The sequence below is a fragment of the Triplophysa rosa genome, linkage group LG2 (assembly GCF_024868665.1).
Source record: "Triplophysa rosa linkage group LG2, Trosa_1v2, whole genome shotgun sequence".
NCBI classification, from domain to species: domain Eukaryota; kingdom Metazoa; phylum Chordata; class Actinopteri; order Cypriniformes; family Nemacheilidae; genus Triplophysa; species Triplophysa rosa.
This window is the reverse complement of record NC_079891.1, coordinates 1,739,673-1,767,610: the sequence shown is the minus strand read 5'-3', so window position 1 is coordinate 1,767,610 and position 27,938 is coordinate 1,739,673. Positions and strand designations below refer to the sequence as shown.

Here is a 27,938-nt window from a genome sequence, read left to right as displayed (position 1 = left end):
GAATATTTTAGTACATCAAAAGTGAATTTACCTTAATTATTGCTACTATGTTCTGATTGTGGCGCATGTGTTCGGAGTAATTTTAATGCATAGACATATAGCGCCGCCTAGTGATAAATATACACAAATACACAACCTGAACGACCTGCATTTAATCCTAAACTGCATTATTCAGAAGGGTATTTAAAATTTAAACACATCAAAGTATCATTAAACAGGACAAAAAGCTTTCTTCCGTTCCGCTTTGAGACATGCTAAACGTCAGGAGAAACATTTATGGTGGCTAGCCTAGAACATTGTATGAATTTATGCTGCTGCCAAAACTCATTTAAATATTTCCCTTAATAAAAATATCTAATTGTAATTTAATCAAATATGCCAGTATATATAATAATAAGCTGCAACATGCACCTTTTTCCTCTTTGCCGCCATACTTGTTTGAATCAGCTCAGTGGCGGAGTTATTTTCTTGATGTGAGTGGTTGTGCTTAGGCACTGCTCGTCAGCGCGGATGAATCTGATGGTTTGAGGTAAGAAGTACGTCCTGCATGTCATTGCCATTGAGAGAGAGAGAGTTCTGCCAACGGAAGTCCGAAATGCTGGAGCGTCACGTGATTCATGGAGCCTTCAGATAGTTCCAGGAAGTTATGTTTTCTCTTTAAATGCGTTATTTCTTTCATTTTTTTATTCATTAAATGGCTTTCGTCTTTAAATGGGTTAGAAGTTTACCTCAGTTGGTCTGTTTAGTCGCAGCTCCATGCGTTACTTGTAACTTCCGGTTTCAAAATCAGTGAGCTGTTTTTAAACACTCAATCGATTCGCAGTGAAAAACGCAAGCCACGCCCACTAATTTTATCCTTTTAAATTCCTTTTCACTAGGAAATGTGCCAGAATACGGAAGTAAAAACGATCTCAGCTTCCGGTTCACGGGGACTTTAAATGCTACCAAACTACCGTACCCATTCAACAAATTGTTTAATTAATAAAGCGAACATACAACAAAATTCAACAAATCGTTTATTTAATACAATTAACAGTAAAATAATTACACAAATTAATATTAACTTAAATGAAATAAAATATAAATAGTCAGCAGCACAATCAGCAACACAAAAACTAAAGCTGACCACTGTGAAGACGACAAGCTGGACTGTCCTACAGATGCGTGCTTCACGTAATGTTGAATCTCCGGCAGCAGTGTATATATACAGTATATTTGCATATATCACAATGCTAAATGTAATATTTAAAGACCACTGGAATCATGCAAACAAAACTTTCATCAGAATAATACCTGAATCCTGGAGAATCGTCTCCATCTGTGAGTGTTTGTGAATCCTCCATGAATCAATCAGTCACGTCCCTGATAGCACACATACATCTGGTTTACGTCTATTTGGCGTCTGCATTTACATCTGCAAGACATCTACAATACATCGTTTGCTCATCTGCAATACGTCTCGGAGATGTCTGCTGTCAGACGTCATATAGACATCTAGAAGATGTCTGTAAGATGTTTATGATTTAGAATGGATGTACAACAGCTCTTTCTAAGATGTTTAGCAGATGTTTTTAAGCAGCAGATCTCCAGATCTTTAGCAGACGTATTACAGACGTTCAGACGTCTCCGAGACGTATTGCAGATGAGCAAACTATTATTAGAGTCTTGCAGATGTAAATGCAGACGTCAAATAGACGTAAACCAGATGGATTGTGCTATCTGGGGCGTCTTCCTGGGTTGTTACTTCTGGAGTGGTATGTCACGAGTTGCTAAATCTGACTAGTGTACGTTGATCTGAAACCTGATAGATTCGTTTCGAAAACATTCCAATTATGCTAAAAATAAAAAGTCACTAATCGTCGATATAGGAACAGACTGTAATTCATGAGGTTTAGTGTCGTTATCATTGTCTCTTCAAAACATTAGATAGTCATATGTCACACTACCCTGATAGCACACATACATCTGGTTTACGTCTATTTGACGTCTGCATTTACATCTGCAAGACATCTACAATACATCGTTTGCTCATCTGCAATACGTCTCGGAGATGTCTGCTGTCAGACGTCATATAGACATCTAGAAGATGTCTGTAAGATGTTTATGATTTAGAATGGATGTACAACAGCTCTTTCTAAGATGTTTAGCAGATGTTTTTAAGCAGCAGATCTCCAGATCTTTAGCAGACGTATTACAGACGTTCAGACGTCTCCGAGACGTATTGCAGATGAGCAAACTATGTATTTAAGATGTCTTGCAGATGTAAATGCAGACGTCAAATAGACGTAAACCAGATGGTTGTGCTATCTCTATCTCCTCATAATGAAATTGTAAATGAAATTGGTACTTAAATTTCATATCTGCAGATATTATTAAGAAGGTTTAAAAGTCGTTAAATTAATCGTCAAAACCGCAGATAACCCGTTGGCAGGTTGTTCATTAAGTCTCTCGAAAGTCTTTTAATGCAGCAGTTAATAAACTTATGAAGTAAATTGTTTCACCACCACTCTGTCACTAATTTCCCTTACCTGACTAGATACCCTGATAGCACACATACATCTGGTTTACGTCTATTTGACGTCTGCATTTACATCTGCAAGACATCTACAATACATCGTTTGCTCATCTGCAATACGTCTCGGAGATGTCTGCTGTCAGACGTCATATAGACATCTAGAAGATGTCTGTAAGATGTTTATGATTTAGAATGGATGTACAACAGCTCTTTCTAAGATGTTTAGCAGATGTTTTTAAGCAGCAGATCTCCAGATCTTTAGCAGACGTATTACAGACGTTCAGACGTCTCCGAGACGTATTGCAGATGAGCAAACTATGTATTGCAGATGTCTTACAGATGTAAATGCAGACGTCAAATAGACGTAAACCAGATGGATTGTGCTATCTGGGTAAAGATGTTCAAAGTCTTTTTGTTTCTTTGCAATGTTGCAACGCAAAAGCTTTCTTTAAAATATATAATATTCTACTGCAATAATTCCTGCCCTTGAACAAGCACGGCTTCTCATATTTTACAGATCAATGAAACCACTTTTCAATTATAGTTTGTAAAAAGTAAATTCCCTTCCAGCAGAGATGGAGTAGAACAATGATCTGTGTGATTATTACAAGGGTCTCGAGTTGATGAAATAAGTAAATAATGTGTTGACACTGGATACTTTTATAGCTACATGCAGTTCCGACTGGAGAGAAAGTTGAACGTTTCGCAACCCAAGTTCACAAGCTCCGCTATCTATCTGTATATCTTGTTGGGCAAATAAATAACTTGTTTTTGCAGGGGACAAACTGCACCCACCCTCCCAAATACAGTATAACCCGACCTTCGCCCAAATCCTATGCATGTATATCTGGATTCCTGTCACACCGCACTCACTCATCATGATTTCTGGGCCTTTATTTGTGTTTCTGCTGCTGTGTGGAACAGACTTTGGCCACGCCGGCAGGGTTTTAGTGATGCCGGGCGAGTTCAGCCACTGGCACAACATGCGCACCATCATCGACGCGCTTGTGGACCGGAACCACAGCGTGACCGTTCTGACCAGTTCTTCCTCACCCTCTGTGCCACACACGAAGAAGGAGAAGTTTACTTTCAACGTCTTTAAAGTCAACACGGAGAAAGAACAAGCCAAGGCCATGTGGGACAGTTTCATCAATGTCTGGATGATCAACACAGCACCCAAATACGAGAAGGTCTTCATGTTCTGGCGCGTGATGACCGACTTCATGGCTGTGGCGTCTGACATCTGCTATGGGATGTTTCACAATCCGGATCTCTTACGCACGCTCCGGGAATCTCACTACGATGTGCTTTTATCCGATCCCATGATGCCGTGCACCGACCTGATGGCGCAGACGCTCAATATACCGCACGTGCTGTCGCTGCGCTTTACCTTCGCATACGGTTTCGAGCGGATGTGCGGACAGCTGCCCACCACACCGTCATATGTTCCTGCGGCCGGGGTGACCGACCACCTCACTGACAACATGAACTTCATGGAGAGACTAGAAAACATGCTCCTGTACATCATACACACAGCTATATTCACACTCAACACTAGGATTAACTTTGATGCACTTTACACTGAAATAAATGGTAATTCAGGCATCTTTTACTCACCTTGAAATGTAATTGTTGCTGGTGATGTCATGTGACGTTCATGAAACTGTGTAAGTGTGTTGTGCAACTCCACGCATATAAAATCACAAAGGTCAGAAATGTTATTTAAAGGGAGGGTTTGCAACAAAATAAAAATGATCTTTCATCGTTTATTCATCCTTATGTCACGTCAAACCAAAGAAGATATTTTGAATAATGTTGATAATCAAAAGTCATTGAGCCGTGGAATTAGATATAGGACTTTCATTGTATGAACAAAACCACTAAGACATTTCTCGAAATATCTTTGTTTGTGTTTCACTTAAGAAAGACTCACAGACACGTTTTGAACCACATGAGGGTAAAAAATGATGACGGATCTTTGATTTTTTTGGGTGAATTGTCCCTTTAAGTGTCTTTAGGTGGGTATGAGATGATTGTTGGTGCCATATTGGGTGGGTTGTGTATCTAAATGGGATCAAATAACGGGTTGTTATTGTTACTCAAAATGTTTGAAGAGATTCTGAGCAACATTATTTCTGTCTTTCACAGGTAAACCCACAACTATGTGTGAGATGATGGGAAAGGCCGACATCTGGTTGATTAGAACCTACTGGGATTTTGAGTATCCGCGACCATTGGTGCCTAATTTTAAATTTGTTGGAGGATTACACTGCAAACCTGCCAAACCTCTTGAAAAGGTAGTCTCCAACAGACAGGTGGAAATCGTTCAATCGCATTCAGTCATCACTCTTTGATTCCATTTGATTTAAAGGGACAGTTCACCCCAAAATGAAAATTCTGTCATCATTTAGGCTACTCACCCTCATGTAATTTCATACCTGTATACATTTCTTTTTTTCTGATGAACACAGAGAAAGATATTTGGAAGAATGTGAGTCATTTTCAGTTCCGGGACATTATTAACTAACTACCATGGTAGGAAAAATTGAATGGTTGTCAAAGGTGCCCGAGAACTCTTTGTTTTCCTATATTTTTCAAAATATCTCATTTTGTGTTCAACAGAACAAAAACATATTTTTTCCCTACTATGGTAGTGGATGATGTCCCAGAACTGAAAATAGCTAACATTCTTCCAAATATCTTTCTCTGTGTTCATCAGAAAAAAAGAAATGTATACAGCTATGAAATTACATGAGGGTGAGTAAATGATGACAGAATTGTCATTTTTGGGCGAATCAGAATAGTTTTGTGATGTAAATTGTGTATAGAGTTTGGTTCCCAAATGAGATAACTCATAAATCATGTTTTTATTATGTTATCATGTTTTTATTGTGTTTTATTGTGTTAGTTAGCTTTTTTTTAGTATATGTGTGTGTGTGTGTGTGTGTGTGTTGTTAGGATCTGGAGGAGTTTGTTCAGAGTTCAGGTGATCATGGCATTGTCGTGTTTTCATTAGGCTCTATGATCGATACTCTGACAATGGACAGAGCAAACATGATCGCTTCTGCTTTCGCTCAGATCCCACAAAAGGTCTGAAACTCTCTCTTACTACATCAGCAGATGCTCTGAGAGGAATCACAACATTACAAACTTTGATTTGAAGACAAAAACACAGGTGCTATAGGTTTAAAGCACAAAGTGCAAGACATTTATTCATTTATGAGGCAGTGAACTATACCACAGATTGTAAATGATGTCATTGAAAAACAGACGCTGGGGCTGTCAGAGCTCACATACTGTAAAGGTCTTATTAAATTAAGAAAACTGTTTGTTAATATTGACAAAAAACAAGCAGAAGACTTTAAATGTGCTGGATGTGATTGTTTCTTAGTGATAAAGGAGGATGCTGTACAGTTCAGTGAAAACTCGGTTTAATGGTAAACTTAATATTTTCATTTCATACTGACCCATGTCATGTAAACATTTTAATCAAGTTCATGTGAGTTCACTGCGACATTATTTTGGCATTGACCGCTCCTTCCCTGTTCTGAAAACACTTATTACAGCCAGAAAGTAATACGTTTATTTCAGATATCATGCAAACAAAGTAATAATAACTTTGAAAAAAAAAAAAATTGAAAATAAATTTAAAAAACTGTGTTCTACATCATTACATTAATCAATTCATCACAAAAAAAATGTTTAAAAGTCAAAACAAGACAGGGTGACAGAGAAATGGAGAAAATAAAAAACATTTTAACTTCATTAAACCGACCATTATGACTATGAACATATGTTACTAAGTTTCCTTGTGTGTATATTTGCACAGGTTGTGTGGCGTCACAGTGGGAAAACACCAGAAACTCTGTCCCCCAACACAAAACTCTACGACTGGATCCCACAGAATGATTTACTTGGTAAAGAAAGTGTCGTCATGTGTTCACGTCACATTATTCATGTCCAGTGATGTCAGAGACATGAAGATTTGTTTCATCTCGTAGGACATCCCAAAACGAAGGCCTTCTTTTCTCACGGTGGGACGAACGGACTGTATGAAGCTGTTTATCATGGTGTTCCTATGGTGGGTTTACCACTGTTTGCTGATCAGCCGGATAATCTCAACCATATGAAAAGCAAAGGAGCTGCTGTCGTCCTCGACGTCAACACCATGACGTCCAAAGACCTGGTGGACGCTCTCAACACTGTCATTTATAATACAACGTAAGTTCAAGAAAAGAAAGAAACTGTTGTTCGATTACTTCATGGGTTTGAGCCCCAAGCGAAGCAAAACATGTAAATTGGTGTTATATTTGAAAACCTTTGGTCACGGAGTCAAATCTTCACATGTAATAGTGAACAAATGTGGCTATTGTACAAAACGTTCCATATTCAATATTAAATTCATTTTTGTCATTCTGAAGAATGTTCTTGAAGATGTTGTGCTTTGTTTAATAAGGTACAAGGAGAGCATGATGAAGCTGTCCAGAATTCATCACGACCAGCCCATGAAGCCTCTGGATCAGGCCGTGTTCTGGATCGAGTTTGTGATGAGGAATAAAGGAGCGAAACACTTGAGAGTTCAGGCACACGAACTGACCTGGTATCAGTATCATCTACTGGATGTCATGGCCTTCTTACTCACTATTTGTACTCTCAGTGTGTTCATTTTCATCAAAACCTGCTGTTTTCTTTACCGCAAGTGTATCAGGAGGACTGTTCCTGATCACAGAGCAAAAAATAAGAATAAAAAAGAGTGAATGTACAATATTGTGGTTGCCTTCAATCAAAATGATTAGATCTTAAAAATCCACGTTTTAGAGTTCTGTACACTAATTTTAGTAGTTGGTCTCACATAAAAAGATAAGAAAAGTAAAAGTGTCTGGTCCCCAGGCCAAGCCCAGATAAACACAGCTCTACTAATAACAAAATATAATAATTTATTCTGATGGATTTAATAGTTATTACAAATAATATTGTTTTAATGTAGTTTAATGGTGTTTGTGGGTCTGGGGTTGTTGGCTTTTATTGGTGGGATTGCATCTGGCTGATGGGAACCAAAAGAACACCATTACTGGATTAAGTCCCGAAACATAGTAGCCTACACAAAGGAATTGTCTGATGTTTTAATGGTAAACAGTATTGTGGTATTAAAAATAATTTTATTTAGTGTTGTTATTTTATTCTTTACACAGAAATAATTTCTTTATTAAATTTCCACAATGCCAGCGCATCTATTTCTTTCTTTGTTGTCGATGACCGTACTTGTCATTGCGACAGTCGGTGATTTTTTCTGTGAGTGTCTGGCAACCCCTCAATCGTCGCGCGAGAGGAAGAGCCGCCATTTTACAGCAGACACACGCACTCACACGACAAAAACACACGACTGCGTGTGTGAGTTTGATTTAAAACAGCCGTGAACTTACACGGTTATCAAACACACGCATTTATAGTGAGAGAAAAAGATAGCTAAAGGTTGTGGTCAATCCAAAGCGGGCTGAATATGTCCGTCGACAGGAGGGATGAGAAAGGTAAACGATCTCAGTGTCTTTATTGGGCGCAAATATTTACACACATCACTTTTTATTTTTAACCAATAAACAGTTATTAATAGTATGAATTATTCAGTTCAAAGTTATTCACGTAGAAAACTCACATTATGTGAGTTAGACTGTTTTATAACGGACAACAGCTTAACGTTAGCATGATGCTAACTCGAGTTATTGTTCAGAATTTGGTGTGTTGTGTGGTTGAACGTGGTGGAGTTGATGTTTATGTTGTGTAATGTGACAGGTTTCGTGTTTTTGGTGTTACGTAGCGTGTTTGGTGGTGTTTAATGTTGTTTTAGAGAAACGTGTCATTGTTGTCACATGTGAAATGTGAATGGGATGTCATGTAAACAATAATAAAAACGATGTTACTTTATTATCTGATGTTAATACTGAACTGAATCCTCTTCTCATTGAAGGTGTTTTATAATAAACCAAACACTTTTTTATTCCGTTTTACTTATTGGGTCACATGTGTATTGTTGTAGCAGTTTAAAAATTCATTATTAAAAAATCGATAATTATGTTCACATTGTGTGCTCCTTGACTTGTAGATGGAGAACTGAATGTACTGGAAGATATTTTGACGGATGCTCCCGACCAGGACGACGAGCTCTACAACCCAGAAAGCGAACATGATATTAATGCGAAAAAGGGTACATTTATTGTTTTAATTCTCATTTTTTCGGGTGGTTGTTGGAAAAGGTGTAGATCTCTCTCTTAGACTATTTCCTCATTTGAATCCCTTCGATTCTCAAACGTCTCAGGGTCTAAAAGGAAGAACGAACGAGGAGACAGTCAGGACGCAAAGCGGCTCAGATCCTCAGGACACACCACCAGACAGACGGCGAAGAGAGCCGGCCATTCTGCAGGATCAAACGGCAAAAAGAGCAGCAATCCCAGAGGAAGACGTGCACCCGATGACCTGTATGAGGACAGAAAGAGCCACGGCGGAAGAGGGAGCGCTCCTCAGTCCGATCTGTCTAAAGGATATGGTGAGAAAGGCGTGTCACGCAGCAGAGAGTCCCAAAGACGGATCAAACCGCTGATGCGAGACCTCACTGAGGTGTGTAGCCGCTTTACCTCATATTTTCATGCCTAGCGCTCAGTGCAGCGTTTATAATGGTTTTCCGCTTGTGTGTCTTTTCTCTGAAGATACGGAAGACCAGTGAGGACAGCACGGGCAGAGTAAGCCGCTCTTCCAGAGACGAGGAGGAGGCGGCTCATTCAGAGGAGTACGTGTCCGATCAGGAGACTGCCAGCTCCGCCGCCGCCTCCTCTGAGGGAAACTGCTCTGAAGTAGAGGAGGAGGAGGTCATGGAGGAGGAAGGAGAGAAGGAAGGGGAGGAGGAGGAAGAGGAGGAAGAAGAGGAGTATGAGCTGGAGGAAGAGGAAGAGGACCCACGAGAGGCCACCGAACAGAACGACTATGACACCCGCAGTGAGGCCAGTGACTCCCAGTCTGAGTCTGTTTCCTTCTCAGATGGCGAGTCTGTGCATTCCGTCTCAGGCTCTGAGGCTTCAGGTATGAGCAACTGAAGATCACAGATGATTTACTTGTAACCATTTTCACATTATTATTAGCTATTAAGCGGCGTGTAACTCTGTTTCAATCCCAGTGGCCTCTTAGTCTGCTGTCTACATACGCAGCTGTTTGGCATCATTCTAATATAAATGAATCTGTGTTGACAGCATTTGTGGCATAATGTTTATGACCACTGAAAATAATTTTCACACATCTAAAAGAAAAATGACTGCTATGGGGACAGACAGAAAAATCGACAGAACTTTTGTCATGACAGCACTGATCTAAACGCTTGATGTTGTTTTTGCAAAGTTCTGTGGTAACTGAGGGTTTGCTGCTTGTTTGGAGCGCACCAGGATTGGGATGGCCGCGTTCACACTTAGAGATCGGAGTTCAGTTTAATCAAACCAAAACTGTCAAAATGTGAACACACTCTCTGAAATCTCTGCTTGATGCTGTCTGGAAACTAAGTGCTGGTGCAAAACTGTGAAAACAACAACCTCAGGCTGTGTGTGCTTAACACAACCTTTGAAATTTAACAGAACTATAAATCTTGACTTGAGGAGTCAGGTCTTTAAAATAAGATGGGCAGTTTTGCAAATACTACTGGCTTTTAAAGGGACAGTTCACCCAAAAATGAAAATTCTGTCATTTACTCACCTTTAGACATGTGCACGATTAATCGCGGTTACCACTAAATCCCGCTGTAATCAAGCTGGCTGCGAGTATGCAAGGCATCGATTATTTTATTGATGCGTAGCTTGTCCGTGAAGCACGGCTCTGGGATCAGTAGGAAATGCTGCTCGATCTAAAAGCAGTGCGAGTTTGAGTCGCTTATAATGTGCATTTGAAAAAGCAACACCCGTCAAACATGATCATTATAAATATACTTTATTATCATAAAAATACCTGATGAGGCTTGAGTAACAGTGATAAAAACATGTCCATAGGCATTTCCTAGAACTATGTGTGTTGTGGTCTTCTTCTGCAGTGCGTATTTGGAGTTTCTCTGAACACAGAGAAAGATATTTGGACGAATGCTTGTAACCAAACAGTTCTTGGACCCCATTGACTACCGTAGTAGGAAAAGCACTTTATAATTTTTTTGTTCTGGTGAACACAAAAGAACAAAACAAAAACAGTTCTGAGGCAATTTTGACTACCATTGTCATTTGTCCTACTATGGTAGTCAATTGGGTCCAAGAACGGTTTGGTTCAGTCAGAATTGCTTGCATGGATGTTTTTTTTTTTTCTTCAAATCATTTTGCACTGTAGCCTATAATAATCCAACAGGGTCTTCCTTCAGCAGTCAGTTATAGGTCAAATATAGGCTATTCAAGAAGGGCTCGATTTTTTGTTTTAACCTACTTGTTTTGCTCAATTTTATTTTAAGTTATATTGTATTATACTGAAAAGCAAGACAAAATATAAAATGCACATTTTGACCATTCAGTTTATGCAATAGTGAAAAAATTGGCTAAATAAATTTTCATTTCGGTGCATCGCACATGCACACCTGATGGCAACCTGAAATAGTGTGAATTTCGAGCAACCAGACCTAGTGTTTTCTTTCATGTTTTATCATGATGGGAACCGTGTTTTGTCATGACATTTAATGACTGAACCTCATGTTGGTCCGCAGGGATGCTCTTGTCTTGCATCGGCGTGCAGCAACACGTGCTTTTTTGTTTTTGATCAAATTGTTTGTGTTTCTGACTTTTAGGCTCTAAGAAACACGAGAAACTGTCGTCTTCTGTCCGGGCCGTGAGGAAGGCCATTTCACTCACTCGTAAGAGCATCACACTCTCTCGCTATGTTAGATAGCATTTGTGACACTCATGTTTATAATGTCTAGTGTCTGTATTTTAATTTGATTTCCGTCTTTCCTCAGTCGGTAAAGATCAAACCAGCAAGCTGAAGTATGTCCTGAGAGAGGCCAGATTTTTCCTTATCAAGAGCAACAACCACGAGAATGTTTCTCTAGCTAAAGCAAAGGTACGCCGCTCCCTGCTCAGTTTATTTATTTGAAAGAAACTGTGTTTCATATACATTTCACCCAGTTGAACCAGTGTCTGTTCTCTCTCCTCAGGGTGTGTGGTCCACTCTGCCTGTCAATGAGAAGAAACTCAACGCGGCTTTTCGCTCGGCCCGAAGCGTCTTACTGATCTTCTCTGTCAGGGAGAGCGGGAAATTTCAAGGTGCTTCTTGCAAAAAAACAACAGAATTCATGAAATATAAATGACTTGGTAGTCTTGAAACACCGCGGTGATGCACGGTTTGGTTTTATTAACCTGACTTCTTTGTAATACTCTCTGTGACATGCAGAGGGCTTTCAGCTTGAAAAAAATGTTCGTTGTTGGAGATGTATGAAATCTTCTTTTCAAATGCTGGAGAATTGACAGATTGAATCTTTTGGGGGTTGGTTTATCAGGTTTTGCTCGTCTCTCTTCTGAGTCTCATCACGGAGGATCTCCCATCCACTGGGTGCTGCCCGCAGGCATGAACGCCAAGATGCTCGGAGGAGTCTTCAAAATCGACTGGATTTGCAGGTATTAACCCATGACAATATTTGTACTTCTTCGTTGTGATATCAAACAAGAACATCACGATGTAAATGTTACAAACATACAAACCAAACCTCAAAACAAACAAAAATTACGTTTTACCCACATGCAATAAACTTCAAAATCACAAGAAAATGTCTCCACATCATGTTTTTCTTTCTGTCCAAAGGCGTGAATTACCTTTTACCAAAACGGCCCACCTTACCAACCCGTGGAACGAGCACAAGCCTGTGAAGATCGGACGTGACGGACAGGTTAGCTGTATCTTTTATTTGTCGATATGTTTAAATGTGGCCGTATTGATATGAAATGGTGTCAACACCAGAACAAAGCTTGTTTCTTTTTCCAACGAGTTTCATTGTTAAATCATATTAATTTTGTCTTTGTTCAACCGCCCTGTATGGCGTCTCATCTGACGGATGTAATCGGCGGGCTCCAGGAGATCGAACTGGACTGCGGGACACAGCTGTGCATGCTCTTCCCCCCCGACGAGAGCATCGATTTGAATCAGGTCATTCACAGAATGCGCCACAAGAGGAGGATGCACTCCGAGCCTCGGTCTCGGGGCCGACCCCCCCACAGAGAGCCCGCCCCTCGAGACCCGGGAAGGTTAGAAATATTCTTTGGACTGATAGTGCACGCTTGCGTCCCCGTCACCTGACGAGAAGGGCGCAAGGCGGGGTGTTTTTTTGTTCCCGCTTCGTCTTCATCATCGCTCAGAGAAGAGCCTGAAACCGGACCGGTTGGAGCGTCCATCTCCCGTTCTGTTCACGTTATGTTGATGGTGGTGTGTAAGTGTGAGCCTCAGAGCGCTGCGGTGTAGCTGTAGCACTGAGGTTGGTTTCTGTTTGTAGATGAGACTGTTTACATTTCTTCCCAAAGCCTTTTCTTGCAGGAGTCCGTGGGGAATAGAGCCAGTCAAATATGGGACCCTTTTAAAAGGAGCCTTTAATGTTAAGCAGAAGATGACGCGTCGGTTTGAGGGGCAGAAAGCAGTCGTTGTTAAAGCAAACCCCCCCCCAAAAAAAGCTTTCAAGAGGAGCGTATTTTGGGACTTCTGTTCTGGGTTTCCTTTCCCAGTGTGTGCTGGTCAATGTAGATAGATAAAGTGTGCTGGTAGAGAGAGAAAGTGAGGGAGAGAGAGGGGTAGTGCCGATGGACTCCGATCTCACCAGGGACTGTTCCTATAGAGTCCTGCTATACATGAACTCTCTTCCGTCCCAAAATGAGGGTGGTCTTCACTTTACCTCTCAAGCAGGGCCCAAACATGGACATAAAGCATCCCTGCTCTCTCCAGAAAAAAATAATGCTTTACATTGTCTGTCCCTCACTGATGGACTCAACATCACGCATGTCATTCCCCCTGCCCCATCCCCTTTGTTTAAAAAAAAACAGCCCCCCTTCGATGGGATGTTGCACCTGGCGGTAGGTAGGCGGTTTGGTTTTCCTCCTCTGGACACCTCCACCCCTCCCTTCTTCTGCGTTTCTCTGAGCCTTCCACGGACTGAGTGGCCCAAGAGAAGCTTATTTCCAAATGTCTGGATCTTCTCTTGGTCTTTTGGGTTTGATTTGAAATGGACTTATCGCTCCCCCTTCTTCCGACTTACCGGGCCCTCCCGTTTAAAATGTGTTAAAGCATAAGATGGACTGTTTTATGATGAACTTTTACTCGATAAGTATTTGCCAACGTTAAGAGTCGCAAAACGACCAGAATGCGGTATGTTGCACCTTCAACCAGATTTGTTTGTTTGTTTGTTTTGTTGGGTTTCTTTAACATTTCATTATTGAGTGCTGAATTCACAATGAGTAATCTCAAACATTATCACAAGCGTCCTTCGGCATGTGTCACACGTGGGGTGACCGTTGACAGAACCACAAAATCACGGGTTTGACGTGGAAGGAATTTTACAGGTTTAACAAGTTGTGCTCTGTTGACGGCGTTTGTGGCATTATGTTCAATACCGTAGAAATAATTCTTCAAATCAATGGTTACACAAGTAATGGCGCAGAAATGTGGAGGTTGTATTTTCGTGCTCTGTTTTTGTCAATCAGTATTTTTGAGTATGATCTTCTGGGTTTGTGTTCTTGATGTGTGTGTTCTTGCACATTTTTTTCTGTCTGTTTATTCTAATGTTAACACCCTAAAATGTTTGAGACTGTTTTTTGAAACATTACCTTTTTATACTCATGTACTTCATTTGCTTGCAGCGTTATTGGTAATGAACATTATGCCACCGATGCTGTCGAGAGAGCTTAACATGCACCTGTAACGTTCCTGTTAGCAGAATAATAATCATGTACATCATGTAAAGGTCACATCCACATGTGAAAAAGTAAATTCCTGCAACATTCACATCAAACACGTGAGCCCACATACACACAGATTGACGTGAAGGATGGAGCTGATTCATTTGTGTGTGTTTTTCAATCTGTGCCGTGTTTCACATGAATGTACCTGATTCACGTAGGCGTCGTCCAGAGGAATATGACATGCACAACCGGAAGCGGCCCAGGATGGATTATCCTCCAGAATTCCCACAGAGACCAGGTCAATATCTGCAGCACGAGACGATCGCCACGTTTTCTCTCTTTTTACATTTCAGCGTGTTGAAGTCAAAGTTCACCAGAAAATGACATCTGTCATCGCTTATTCATCCTCATGTGGTTGTAACCCTGTATATGACTCTGTCCAGTTGAAGGCAAAAGAAGATATTTTGAGAAATGCTTTGTGGGGTTCGATGTCGTTTGGTTCTGATCGTTCTACAAAATATCTTCTTTTGTATTCTGGAGAAGAAAGAAAGTCATACAGGTGTTCAGAAGGTCTTTGCTGTCTTTGAGGTTTTCTCTTTTTTTGCTGTCATTCTAGGGTTCATGCAGGACCCTCGCAACGCACACGTGGACAGGTAAAATCTCGGCTTTCCTTCTCTTTCATTGGTGAATTGACGCATAATAAACCTCTGTATCTTCACACAGGCGTTTCACTGGTGTCAGAAGAGACGTGTTCCTTAATGGAGTGAGTCTTTTTATTCCTGTTCTTCCTATTTTGCACATTTTTCAAATAGATTTCTCGAATGGTGTACAGCAGGGGCGTAGCCAGCGGACGAGCCTGACGGTCACAGGCCCGCCCACTTTATGAATAGGCCCACCCAGTTATTACAAAAATATTTTATTTATTATGTTATTGCATTCAACATAATTACAAACATGACTGTGTCATCTCAAATCTTAAAATAATCAAATGTCATTAATGAATTTGATTGACTTGGCCATTTCGTGAGTGCGAGTTTGTTTTCACGCACTTTGCATGCAGTTAGCCTAACGTTATGTGTTAGCTAGCCCGATGTGGAAACAAATTTCTATTAACAATTTTTTTTTTTAAAACTCGTATTTCCCTGGGAGAGAACTAATTTATTAAATAAGCGCTATTTTCGTTTTTCAATGAGTAATTATTAAAAACTTTATATTGAACAGTCTTATGTGCGATTTAAAGTTTTGGTAAAATATTTTATTTTGGTGTTGATTATTAAATAAATGTGCTTAATTTATTAAGTGGCATTTTCGTTTTTCCGAACATTTTAATTAAGGTGTTTAGGTAAATCAATAAAAATAAGATTAATATTAATGCAGTGAGTATAATATAAATGCAATACTTGTTAAAATCGTGTTTGGGACTGACACGTGGTAGATGTTGTTGTTGTGCTGCGCATGTTATGTGCCGCAGTTTATTAAAAATAAACAGCCAAGACAGTCAAGGTGCCCGCTCACTTTTGCCCAGGCCCGTCCAAAAATAAAATTCTGTCTACGCCACTGGTGTACAGTAAGACCAGAAGTGTCCATTAAAGATTATATTTGAGTTAGTGGTCATAAATCACCCTTCGTTCAAAATGATTAACACACACATTTTAATTTCCAGTCTTATAATGACTACATGAGAGAATTCCACCACACCATGGGTCCTCCACCACCGTGGCAGGGAATGGTGAGTAATAAGGAGCAGTGACAGACTGATGCACGGCTGTCGTGATTTGTTTTAACATGAACGTTTCGTTCGTGAAGGCGCCGTACCCCGGAATGGAGCACCCGCCTCAGCACCCGTACTACCAGCATCATCCTCCGCCACCACAGGCCCACCCGCCGTACTCCGGACATCACCCCGTGCCCCATGACGCCCGCTTCAGAGAGAAAAGGGTTGTTCGCTCTTTTGCTTCCAGTCTGGTAATGTTTAGCCACAGCTCAGCTGAGGAATGTGCCGTTAGCTGTGAAACCTAGTGAGCTGCCTACATGGGGGCAGTTTAGATGTTCGATTTGTGTCTGCGATGCTCGAACACCATCAGAACACATTACGGATGGGCCATATTCAACTTTCTGGGTGCGCACGCATATGTATTTTAGTATAAATATGTGCACTCCTGATGCTGACTATATAGGCAGTAGACGGCAAGGAAGCTCAGGGTCTGGGACCGAGCTGGCAGGTTAATTAGATACATCCGTACGGCGTTGCTCACTCTTTCTTTCTCACTTTTCTGGCAGCATGACTATGACATGCGCGTGGACGACTTCCTGAGACGCACGCAGGCGGTGGTGAGCGGACGCAGGAGCAGACCGCGCGAACGAGACCGTCAGAGAGAGCGAGACCGCCCACGTGACGCCCGGCGGGACAGAGAGAGGGAGCGCGGCAGAGAGCGAGACCGTGAGAGAGAGCGGATTCGAGATCGCGAGAGAGAGAAGGAGAGAGGCCGTTACCGGAGATAATAATGCTTCTAAATCTGTTTTTCCCCCATTTGTTTTGTAGATAATGTTCGTTTTTTTACAATGAGCTGTTCGTCAGAAAGCGGAATTAAATCTGTGCTTTTTACTCTGTTTTCTCAAACTGCCATTGTATCATGTAAGCAGTGCATCAAGCTGAACTGTGAAACCAAAAAACTTTTACCCTCACATCTTTTATTGCTTTTTTTAAATAATCGGTTCTTGAGTTAAACGTTGGATTTTTCATTTTGGATTGTGAGGGATGTTCCTGTACTGTCTGGTTATCACAATTTTTAAGCGTCTGTGACCGTGTTTGCTAGCTCTGCGCTTGTCTTTGTGTATTGCGTTGTACATTTAAATGAAGTCATATTCGGTGGCACTGCTAAATATGACTGTTGTATCTAATGTGTTGCTTTAGACTCGTTTCCTGGTGTTTGGATTGGGAAATGAGCTGTTCCTTATGTCAAATGGAAGAATCCTAAATGTTATAAAGGTTTGTAAAAGGACTCGAGACATTTGTGTTTGGAGAAGTTGTTTTGTACGAACAAATCGAAGTGAATCGCTGCTGTTTTGTGTTTATCGGAATGAAGCATTAAATCACAAATAAAAACTTTGCATTTTTTAAATCGACCAGAAAGTATGATAAAGTGTGAAAATGTGTAAAAATTAGAAATTTTTTCAAGACGTCCTGTAGCTTAAAAGTCCCAGTGAAATTAAAAATGACAATTCTTTTCATGACATATTGCAGCGTTTATAGTAAATCGCTTATCAATGTGATTGATTTTCTTTTAAAAATGCATGTACCCTCATAGTCTTCAGTTAACATCTGAAATGACGTAAACTAGACGGCTTGGCCGGAGCATCCGTTAACTCCTCCCCCTCAACTGTGAGTCTGGTGCTGCGTTCCAATTTGCATACTATCCGTTCTAAATAGTATTCGAAAATAGAATTAGTATGTCCCAAATTGTAGTATGTTGAAAAGAGTATTCCAAAGATTCCCGGATGGTCTACTACCGGTAGAAATTCGAAGTGCAGAATGATGCACACTCTAATGGCTAATATTACCCACAACTCACCGCGAGTAGGCGGAGTTAAGTGACGCTCCACTGCGTTAATAAACTTAAATAACTAATGCGTCACTAAATTAATAAATATAAGTACAGAGTTAACATTACATATGAAACAATGAATGAATAAATACTTAAATGGAAAGAAGAGCTGTATTTTGATGTGTGTGTGACAGTTAATTGCCACAATGTTGTCTAGGGAACAACGGCCACTTCCGTTTCCTGTTAGTATGTCCCAGTGTGTGCATATTCTTTTGCTACACACTATAATGTATATACTTTCCATAACAAAAACAGTACATACTTTTAGTGCATAGTATAAGTAGGCGAATTGGGACGCAGCTTGGGTTTTGACTAGAAGGGATACAGCTACCTCTACTGGGCATGCGCAATTCAACACCTGAAAACAGTTCATTACAATTTTTTTTTATTGTAAGGTTAGGTTTAGTGTTTGGGTAGGTATAGGCGTTATCTAATGTAATTTATTGTAATTATATGGCCAGATTTTGCACCACTTCCGGCCGTAGCTGTATCCCTTGTAGCAACAACAGTCAGCCTGCTGCCAGTTTCCTTTCAAAATCAATACAACAGTTTTTACACATCCAATCAATTCGCAGTGAAAAACGCAAGCCACACCCACCAATGTTCTCCTTTTAAATTTCTTTTCACTCGGAAATGTGTCAGAATACGGAAGTAAAAACGATCGCAACTTCCGGTTCAGCCAATAAGGGCTGGCTGCAGCCGATGGGGCGAGTGGAGTAACATTTGAACACAGATGGGAAACATTTACAGAAAAAAGTTCATTAAAACAAACTGGTTCCAATGAAATATCTGCATACACAGAGGTACTTCCACTTAACACATGTAAACAACTTAACAGCTCAAATAAGTTATATCACACATTTATACAGAATTAATGTAGGTACAAAATTGTGCTTTTCTGGACAGGGATTAGGTTAAGTATAGGCCTTCGTTAAATTAGGACATTTAAGTAGTTTTTACAAACAAGCATTACAGACAAGATATAAGAAAGGTAATAATTGTGATCATGTTCAGGTTAAATACAGGCTAAATTAGTTACTAAATGTCAAAAAATAAATACGCAATTTACCATTATATATATTTTTTATTGTTGGCTCTTAAGGCAAAATGTTAAATGCTCCAGCATTTGTAAATCACTTAAGATAAAAGTGTCTGCTAAATGAAGAAATGTAAACAAACATTTAAGTTCTAAGCTACTCATTTTTTCTTTGAAATCCTAATACAGGTCTTGAAAATTACAATCACACAGAAACAGTAACAACAATGAAAAATTACTATTAAGATTAGAATAAAACAACTAAAAAACAATATAAAATAAAATGGAATGCAATCTTACAAAAATAGTCCCAAATAGATCTTACCCTTTAAACACATTTAAAAACAGGAATACATGTCAGATTTGACTAAAAAAATTTTGTATACTTCTATAAAAAATTCTGATACTGATTTCATTTCCCAGTCCATTAAAATAGCTAAAACAAATCACAGCTCACAGTGTAATACTGAAAAATGGGTGAAAAAAATCTTTTTACACAAACAAGTTTTCAGGACGACACTTCAATGAAGCACGGCTTGGATGTTGCAAAGACAATCAGTGTTTTGCACAAACAGCAATGCAGAGTTCAAAAAACAGACAAAAAGAAAGAAGTGGTCTTCAGGAGTGCTCGGACTGCAGAAAGTGCGACTGATATGGTGATGGTGTCAGGGTCTATCTGTCCTTGCTTCCCAGTTTCTCAATAAGGTCCTGAAGAGGTGCCAGCTCTCTGCGATCAATGAGATTGAACTCCTACAGAGGGTCATCAAAAGTCACAGATGAAAGAAATCAAAACAGTGCGGTGCTAAAAATGATCAATGCTGCTTGACTCTTCATGTTATTTCACGTGTCAAGGTCTGACACCGCATCCTAACCAAACGCGACGCGATGAGATTCCTGCGATAAGCAATTTGTTTGTCCATACCGAACGCAAAAAAGGGGTGGGACGCGACAATCAATCACGAGACACAGCCAATCAGAACAGTTTTTCTCTGTCCACGCAGCCTCGCACGCTGCAGCTGAAGAGTGCACAAAGAGAGATGCGTCCTGTTCTCATGACTTCAGTGATGCCTCACCAGACGCTATGCTATCATTTTAGAATCTAAACGTATGTAATCAAACGTATATAGCCTGACCTCATCCATGTTTGGCGATTAATATTCATGAGGCGCAGAACTTGCATCGAATGAGACCGTTGTGTGGGCGGAGCTGTCAGCCGCGACGTCGCAGAAATAGAAAACGGCCGTTACTCGTTGTGCAGCGCTGCCGCGGCTGCGTTTGGTTAGGACGAGGTGTGAAACGCCGTTTTACCTGCGCATGTTCATGGGCTTACCTGCACAAAGAAGATGAAATGCTTGAAGGAGGTGTTGAGGTGGGCTTCCTCCTGAAGCTGCATGACCGAGTCAAAATGCTGGTGGTAAATATGAGCGTAGACTCTGAACAGACGCTTCAGGATGGTCTTCGCCACTGACATGAAGTTCTTTGGAAAAGGAACACCTGGAAAGAGAGATGAAGTATTATTTAAACAGCACAAGTTCTTCAGATGGCTGGATGTGCGTGATAAGGTCACTCGAAGTCAAACAAACCAATCTTGGATGGAAACAGGGTTTCATCATCCAGCTGATCTTGAACCCAGGTCATCAGGTAGTCAATGTACTTGGGGGCAGAACACTTGATGGGTTTCTTGATGTTGGTGCCATCTGCCCAGTGATATTCATATCTATGGACGTAAAGGCAAGAGTATGATTTTCAGACGACATATCTCCTTTATATTTAAATACGTGTAGTATAAAATGCAAACTAAATGCAGGCTGTTATGGAACAAAACCTAAACAAAAGACATTTCATTCATAGTTTAAAACAATCTTGTGGTCAACAACTGCTCAAGTCCATGATCAAACACGGTTAGTGCGCATGAAGCGGTTTGTTCACCTGGGCCCCGCAGACATCACAGCGCAGCTGACTTCTGTGCAGAATTCAGTGATGGTGCCATACAGCATGTTGATCTGGTTGAAAAAGTCCACAGCTAAAAAAAATAAACAGATGAGAATTAGCAGTTTATTCCTCTGATGTATGACGTATTCCATCCACACAAACTCACTGTTGACAGCGATCCATTCGTTGAGGTCTTCTCCATCCGGTAACATCACTGCAGCCCGGAGGTTTCCGCTTCCTAACGTGGCCTCGGCGTGCTTGAGCAGCTCATATTGATGAGAGCCCTCTGGGATGTTTTTCTTTGGCTTGAATGTCTTTGATGAACGACTTCCACTAAAAGACAAAGTCAATATATTTTACCGCATCCTTTAGGTCTGCAAAAAACTCTGACATAAAGTTATTCAAGTTTCTTTTTTTTTTAAATGCCTAAATAAAATACAACCCATATTTTGACAATATTAAACAAAGAACGCAAAACAAATTCCAGATTACAGGTTACTAAAGTATAAGAACATTTGAAAACAGATCAAGAGTTTTGCATAAGGTTTTGCTCTTTTTGCTTTTGAATGTGGACCCATGAATGTAAAATTGAGCAAGCAACATAACGAAAACCACCATGACATCAGCAGCAATTTTACAAGATTCAACAGAAAAAAGAATATTGTTTTAAAACTTTAAATTAAAAATACAGTTTAACCCTCACATGGCCATTTGATAAAATGCTTGATGCGTCATATTACTTTGTGAAGTAATTACGAACAAACGTTCACAACAAACTTTAAAGGTCCTTAATAAAGTAAATAAAGTGCATTGAATATGAGATATCTTATATGAGATATGTTTACATGTAACGTTACTCAACACAGGAACATGTCAACCGGAAGTGCTGCTGCTAGATGAACGTAACGTTTTCAGAGCGAATAAATGTTCGTTGCTTTAACTTTTTCTTGGTGAACTTACATTGATATTAATACCGTTGTCAGAAATGTACTGTTTGGTAGTGACACGTCGCGAAAAACGATTGTGACGCGAAACTGCGTGCAAAAAAAGTTAGCCGACTAAAATACTCACAATAAGAAACTCATGTCCGGGTCTGTTCTCCAAAGACAGCTAGAAGGCGATAGTAATGACTAATCCGAGATACAGTTAACTTTCAAATGCCATAAACATGAAATGTAAAGAGTTATTTCAAGTTAGAGATTTTGCAGCCTGAAGAATAAATTATGGGCGGAGTTTATCCGGACTCGCTTTCTCAGGAAGCGTCTGTGATTGGCTGCCGTAGCCGCGCTGTACGGTAGCCAAAATAATACAAGCGGGTAAAATCAATGCTTGATTTGGTGCAGACTCGTTACCATCCATATTATTAGAATTGTTTGGTTATTACATTGTAATTACTTAGTTATTAGTAAAACTGGAGTTATTGTGGATTGAAGGTTCCCCTGCGCTGTCACTTGAAGTAACTGCGCAGGCGCGTTGTCCGGTCAGCGCCGTTAAGTATTTTAAAACGCTTTAGTTATGCCTGTCAACTCACACAAGAAATTAAAAGAATATACACAGGATAAAACTGCAGTAATAATAGATTTAAGCAAAAAATTAATAAGGGTAAGGATAATTTATAAAGGAGACTATGTAGACCCTCCCATGTAGTGACGTAAACCCCTCGAGGGGTCACTGGGGTTAAAACTCCCACCAGATGTTGGTGTTCACATCTATCGGCTCTATTTGCAGTTGTATTCATTTGTCATTTTAGTTTTCAAGCATTTGTTTTATTTATATTACACATTAATGGCTGCTTTCCGAGCGCTGCGGAAACTCTGTCGGGATTCTCACCATCAGTCGTGCAGTATTCACGTGTCGGTTTCAAGGTAAGTGAAGTGTACGTTTACGGTCTTTTCTTATATGCAGGTTAACGGAATACATATAAAAAGGGTTCGTTTTTTAAAGCGCTGTATAACATGCAGTATGTCGCTCTGCTGTTGTTAAACCGGTTGTCATGTGTTACGGGACAAGTCTGTAAGCTGACCAGTGACACCCCAGTTGTAACGGTGTAAACCCCGCGTGTCTTCATTAACCCCCCATAACCAGCACGTTAAAGCGCCTGAACCTTAATTGTTAATCACTATTTTACTTATTATGTAACGAAAGAAAGCCGCTTTGAGCCTCGATTGAATGGTACGCGCTTCCGTGGCTGATGTAATCGCACAGACCGCTTGCACGCGGCTTGCGTCAGGCTTCAGAAACACCCCTGCTTGTCATGTCACTGTCTCAATCTGTGTTTAGTGTACGTGATCGTTTAAATTCAGACAATAATGTTAAACTGCCGGCTCGATCACGTGTATTTGAATTAGCCGATTAAGATTGCGGAGGAACTCTCGACATCATGCAACGCTGCGCAGACACTTGATCTCAAAGTACCGCGAGAGCGACTCGGGGCCGTACGGAGCAGGCTGCAATCGCGATATTCTGACGTCATGAGCCGATGGATCTGCGCATCGAGGTCACAGCTTCTTCGTTAAAGGAACAAAACAAACTAAAAAGAAAATTCTCTTTATTTACTCGCTTTCGTGCTATCCCAGATGTATGGGTATTACATTTATTTAGCTGAATACAAACAGAATTATTTTAAATAATATACCAATATACTCATTGTCTGTATAATTCCATTGGATGAACTCCACTGTTTTGATGTTTCAAAAAGCACATAGATTTATCATTATAGAGGAAGTAAGTGATTTCTGAGAAACGCTGTTGAAAATTGAATTCAATACCCAAACAAACAGTATTTAGGAATTTTTGCAGAGCATTTGTCTGTTCACTGTGTGTGCGATTTTTGTACATTTTTGTACATATTCCTGGCTTTGTAAATAGGAAAACAAAAGACTGCATATATCACAACAGCAGTCTTGTAGCAAGGCATCTATAGGGGTTGTATGCGTGTTGATATCCGTTTTCAACAATACTTCATTCATGTGATCAGCGTGAACCCGCCGTACCTCTTATTTTGCAGACCGGATGCAGTGGTGATCTCGGGCCGGAAGCTGGCGCGTCAGATCCGTAATGAAGTCCGTTCGGATGTGGACGCGTGGGTCACTGCTGGAAACCGACGGCCTTACCTGAGTGTTGTGTTAGTGGGTGACCATCCAGCCAGTCACTCTTATGTTCTCAACAAGACACGAGCCGCGGCTGATGTCGGTAAGAACGCACAAATGCATTCTCACCTGTGTCACCGATTCATGGTGTCATGATTTATGAAATGTGGAGGAATTAGTGTGTCATCTAGGAAAAGGGTGACTGCATTGATGAAGCTAAAATAAGTGATGTGATATTTTTGGTCAGTTTAGAGTTTAAGGACCTTCATTTTTTGGAGATTCTTAAACTGCACACATGACTTCCTTTAAATCAAATGTGCTTCAGTGTTGTGTAGCTTGTAAGACGTTGACACAGTTGAGGGGGGAGTTTGGCTGTATGAGTAGATCTATTTTAAGTGTGTAGCGTGTACATGACACTAATCACATCTCCAGACGCCCTTACTGGTGTTCATACTTCCCTATAAATACACATATCTAGATCAAATGTTAATTTGTCTGTTGTATGACTTTGTCTCTTGCTCTGTAGGTATTAGCAGCGAGACCATCTTGAAACCTTCTAGTATCAGTGAGGAGGAACTGATCGAACTGATCAACAAACTCAACTCAGACCACAGCGTAGATGGTCTTCTGGTACAGCTGCCCCTTCCTGGTGCGCGTTTACTTGACTTCATCACGTTACATTCATTAAACACGTTGTACAAAGATTGACATATTTCTTAAAGGGATAGTTCACCCTGAAATAAAAATCCTGTCAGAAATGTCTCAGTGCTTTTGTGTTCATCCATCAACAGAATACAAGGCAACATTCTTCCAAATATCTTTTTGTTTTGTGTTCTGCAAAAGAAAGAAAGTCACACAGGTTTGACTTGACATGAGAGTGAATAAATGATGAAATGTCGTTTTGGGAGGAACTGTCCCTTTAAGCAATCACTAGTGTAAAGATGCTTTCGATAATGTGAAACACATGACTGACGGTTTTATGCGTGTTTTACATCGTCGTCTCTCACACAAAGATCACATCAATGAGCGTCGCGTGTGTAACGCCGTATGTCCAAGAAAAGACGTTGATGGTTTCCATGTGGTCAATGTTGGTCGCATGTGTCTGGACCAGTAGACTGTGTTGCCCGCCACCCCGTGGGGGGTGTGGGAAATCATCAGACGTACAGGTAAAAAATACACGATTTATTATGCATTTAAAATGAAATGTATAGCTATTCCTCCAGTTAATCTGTGAATAGATTTAGTTGCGGCGTGTCTGTGCTTGTCAGGCTCACTGAATCCGTCTTTTCCTCCAGGCATTCCGACACTAGGCAAGAACGTGGTGGTGGCCGGTCGTTCTAAGAATGTGGGAATGCCCATCGCAATGCTGCTTCACACAGATGGACAACATGAAAGACCAGGAGGTGAGTTTGACTAAAAGCAACAAAGCAAGTCAATGTTTTTGCTCTCAAGAAATGTGTCTTGGGTAACGATCCGCATGCACGTAGATCAGTTCATCTCTTGTTTCAGGCGACGCTACTGTAACCATCTCTCACCGTTACACACCCAAAGAACAGCTGCGGCAACACACAAAGATCGCTGACATCATCGTCGCTGCTGCAGGTACACATTTATTTCGCATTGCACGTTTCTGTTTGTGATTCAAGCTGTCTTTAATATGCACATCTGTTATACTGTCATGGCGATTTGGTAAGTTTTGGCTACAACACGGTAGTTTCATGACATATGCGTGGGATGCAATTTATGTCTACAGAACTATTTCAAGCATCGTAAGGTTAAGAAAAGAAGAAGGACGGAGACCTGGATATGATTTATTTGTCTGTATCGCTGCAGGTATTCCTAACCTCATCACTGCTGATATGATCAAAGAGGGTGCAGCTGTCATAGATGTTGGTATCACCAGAATATTCGACCCCTTGACGGGCAAAGATAAACTTGTTGGTGATGTGGACTTTGAGGGTAAGGAACCGGAAATACCCACCTGGCATTTTTGCTTAATAGAATCATTTATTTATTCATTTATTTGAATAAATGTTTATTATTCATCTCATTTGTTAATTATATTACAGTTGTCTCATTTGATGTACACACTCTAGTTTAGGATATAAGGAGTTGTCACATATACATGTTAAGACGCACACCATGACAACATATAACATTCGTCTCCGCAGGTGTAAAAAAGAAGGCTAGTTACATTACTCCAGTTCCAGGCGGTGTTGGACCCATGACTGTAGCCATGCTGATGAAAAATACCATCAAAGCAGCAAAAAACACCATTTTAATGCCCTCTCAGCAGATTCGAATGGCAGTGTTCTCCTGATGTCCTCTTTAAACTCCACTCCATTAACACTTTTACAAAATGAACAGTTTGCCACGATTCGACAACATGAATGTGCTTTCTCCATTCATGTGTCTCAGACTTTTAAATATATTCATCATTACTTTGATAACATTTACCGTATATTTAGTTTTTGCTTTGCAAAGCATTAGACATGCATTTTTACACGGCATGCTTTTTCGTTTCGTTTTTTTGCTTTGTTTTGTTTGACACTACGTTCGGGTTTGGCGTTTTATTTATGTTACACGTGTTTTTGTCGTGCAGTCAGACAAACACGTTTGTCTTTGTGGCATTGATTGTTAAACAAGGGTAAAATATGAGGTAAGCCACATGGCCAGTACAGGTGAATAGCTTTGAGTCATCACAGCAGATAACTGCTTAAATAACCTTTGTCAAGACTCTTTTTTTAATGTATTATCTTTATTTATCAATTATGTTGTTCAAAAAGTTACTGTTACCACCCTCAGCCCATAAAGACCCCTTAATTAAAGGGGTTTGTGGCAAAAACAACACATTACCTCGTGTTTTATTTATTGCCCCTTTATCTGACCTTTGGGGTTGTGGGAGCGGTTAGAAACATGCAGTGTTTTGAAAGATAAGAGGAGTTGACTGGGTTGGTGCTAAATAATTGTGTGTGTTTGTATTTAGAGCTACATAAGCAATATTCAATGATTTGTTATGTTGTATGAAAATCATAATTTTCCTTTGCACACTTGCTGCCTTGAAAACAATAAATTTAAAGTAATATATTTAATCTGATTTAAAGGTTTACTTTTTATTATGATACTTCTATATGGTGTTTCTCTCACTCCGTTGATAGAGCAAAGGTCATGGGTTTGACCCCAGCCACATGAGATAATACTGTAGTATACTATAGCATTTACTATAGTGAGTACACAACCGTATTTACTGCTGTTTATCATTTATTTCCGTCAAATGCACAAATATGAGCAATTTGTGTGCAACCAGTCACTAAATCTGAAAACGTTCCCTAAAATCTTACAGCTATTGCTTTTATATTAATTATCTGACTATTGAATAACATTCTTCGACAATAAATGCTTCAGTTTTTTTGTAGAATAAAGAAACACTTTAAGTTACACTTTATTTATATATTATTACAATATATAAATGTGTACATTGTTGGGCAAGTTACTCTGATAAAGTAATTAATGACTAGTTACTAATGACATATTCAATAGTGTAATTAGATTACTGTACAAATAACTCTCCAAAAAGTATTTAATTGCTAATTACTTTCTATATCCTACATCAACCTTGATTGGTTAAGCGAATCAAGGATAGACATGAAACAGCTCTTTTAATTCATTCAAATAAATAATATAAAACTGCATAAAGTAGTATTATTAACTGACCAAAGTATTACAAAGGTGAGAATTATACATTAAAGCACGGATTGTAAAGTTCGACTTTGAATTTTGATGTCAATTCCACTCTTGCACACAAATATACTACACAAAGTATTTACATTAAATACATCAAAAGTAACTGTAATTAAATTACAGAAAAAGTATAGT

The 27,938-nt window shown here is 39.9% G+C and overlaps 4 protein-coding genes across 6 annotated transcripts; 3 read left to right on the top strand and 1 right to left on the bottom strand.

The window, feature by feature from the left end:
• Nucleotides 1-3,393: 3,393 nt before the first annotated feature.
• LOC130565050 (UDP-glucuronosyltransferase 2A1-like) lies at nt 3,394-7,272 on the top strand. The gene is made up of 6 exons (XM_057351586.1): nt 3,394-4,108; nt 4,664-4,812; nt 5,474-5,605; nt 6,345-6,432; nt 6,517-6,736; nt 6,972-7,272. Exons 1-6 carry the CDS (start codon nt 3,394-3,396, stop codon nt 7,270-7,272), a joined length of 1,605 nt encoding a protein of 534 aa, XP_057207569.1.
• A 555-nt stretch (nt 7,273-7,827) lies between these two features.
• ythdc1 (YTH N6-methyladenosine RNA binding protein C1) lies at nt 7,828-17,526 on the top strand. Of its 2 annotated transcripts, none has more exons than XM_057351523.1 (16): nt 7,828-8,043; nt 8,616-8,717; nt 8,829-9,127; nt 9,217-9,586; nt 11,310-11,375; nt 11,478-11,581; nt 11,676-11,784; nt 12,018-12,135; nt 12,320-12,404; nt 12,590-12,759; nt 14,619-14,698; nt 15,017-15,053; nt 15,124-15,163; nt 16,064-16,129; nt 16,207-16,365; nt 16,681-17,526. In XM_057351523.1, exons 1-16 carry the CDS (start codon nt 8,016-8,018, stop codon nt 16,900-16,902), a joined length of 2,055 nt encoding a protein of 684 aa, XP_057207506.1. In that variant the 5' UTR covers nt 7,828-8,015; the 3' UTR covers nt 16,903-17,526. The 2 variants fall into 2 exon arrangements, with proteins under 2 accessions (XP_057207506.1, XP_057207515.1); XM_057351532.1 differs by having other exon boundaries at nt 7,829-8,043; nt 16,207-16,338.
• A 1,525-nt stretch (nt 17,527-19,051) lies between these two features.
• On the bottom strand, nt 19,052-22,219 carry mob1a (MOB kinase activator 1A). 2 transcript variants are annotated; one of them, XM_057351672.1, is made up of 6 exons: nt 22,045-22,219; nt 21,140-21,306; nt 20,971-21,064; nt 20,625-20,758; nt 20,372-20,535; nt 19,054-19,791 (listed from the first exon to the last, which is right to left on the bottom strand). In XM_057351672.1, exons 1-6 carry the CDS (start codon nt 22,056-22,058, stop codon nt 19,714-19,716), a joined length of 651 nt encoding a protein of 216 aa, XP_057207655.1. In that variant the 5' UTR covers nt 22,059-22,219; the 3' UTR covers nt 19,054-19,713. The 2 variants fall into 2 exon arrangements, with proteins under 2 accessions (XP_057207646.1, XP_057207655.1); XM_057351663.1 differs by having other exon boundaries at nt 19,052-19,791; nt 20,971-21,306.
• A 411-nt stretch (nt 22,220-22,630) lies between these two features.
• On the top strand, nt 22,631-27,159 carry mthfd2 (methylenetetrahydrofolate dehydrogenase (NADP+ dependent) 2, methenyltetrahydrofolate cyclohydrolase). Its single transcript, XM_057361237.1, is given in 8 exon segments — nt 22,631-22,838; nt 23,981-24,165; nt 24,589-24,711; nt 25,076-25,228; nt 25,358-25,465; nt 25,572-25,664; nt 25,896-26,021; nt 26,234-27,159. Coding segments are annotated over 8 exon segments (1,017 nt in total). The 5' UTR covers nt 22,631-22,758; the 3' UTR covers nt 26,383-27,159.
• Nucleotides 27,160-27,938: the final 779 nt, after the last annotated feature.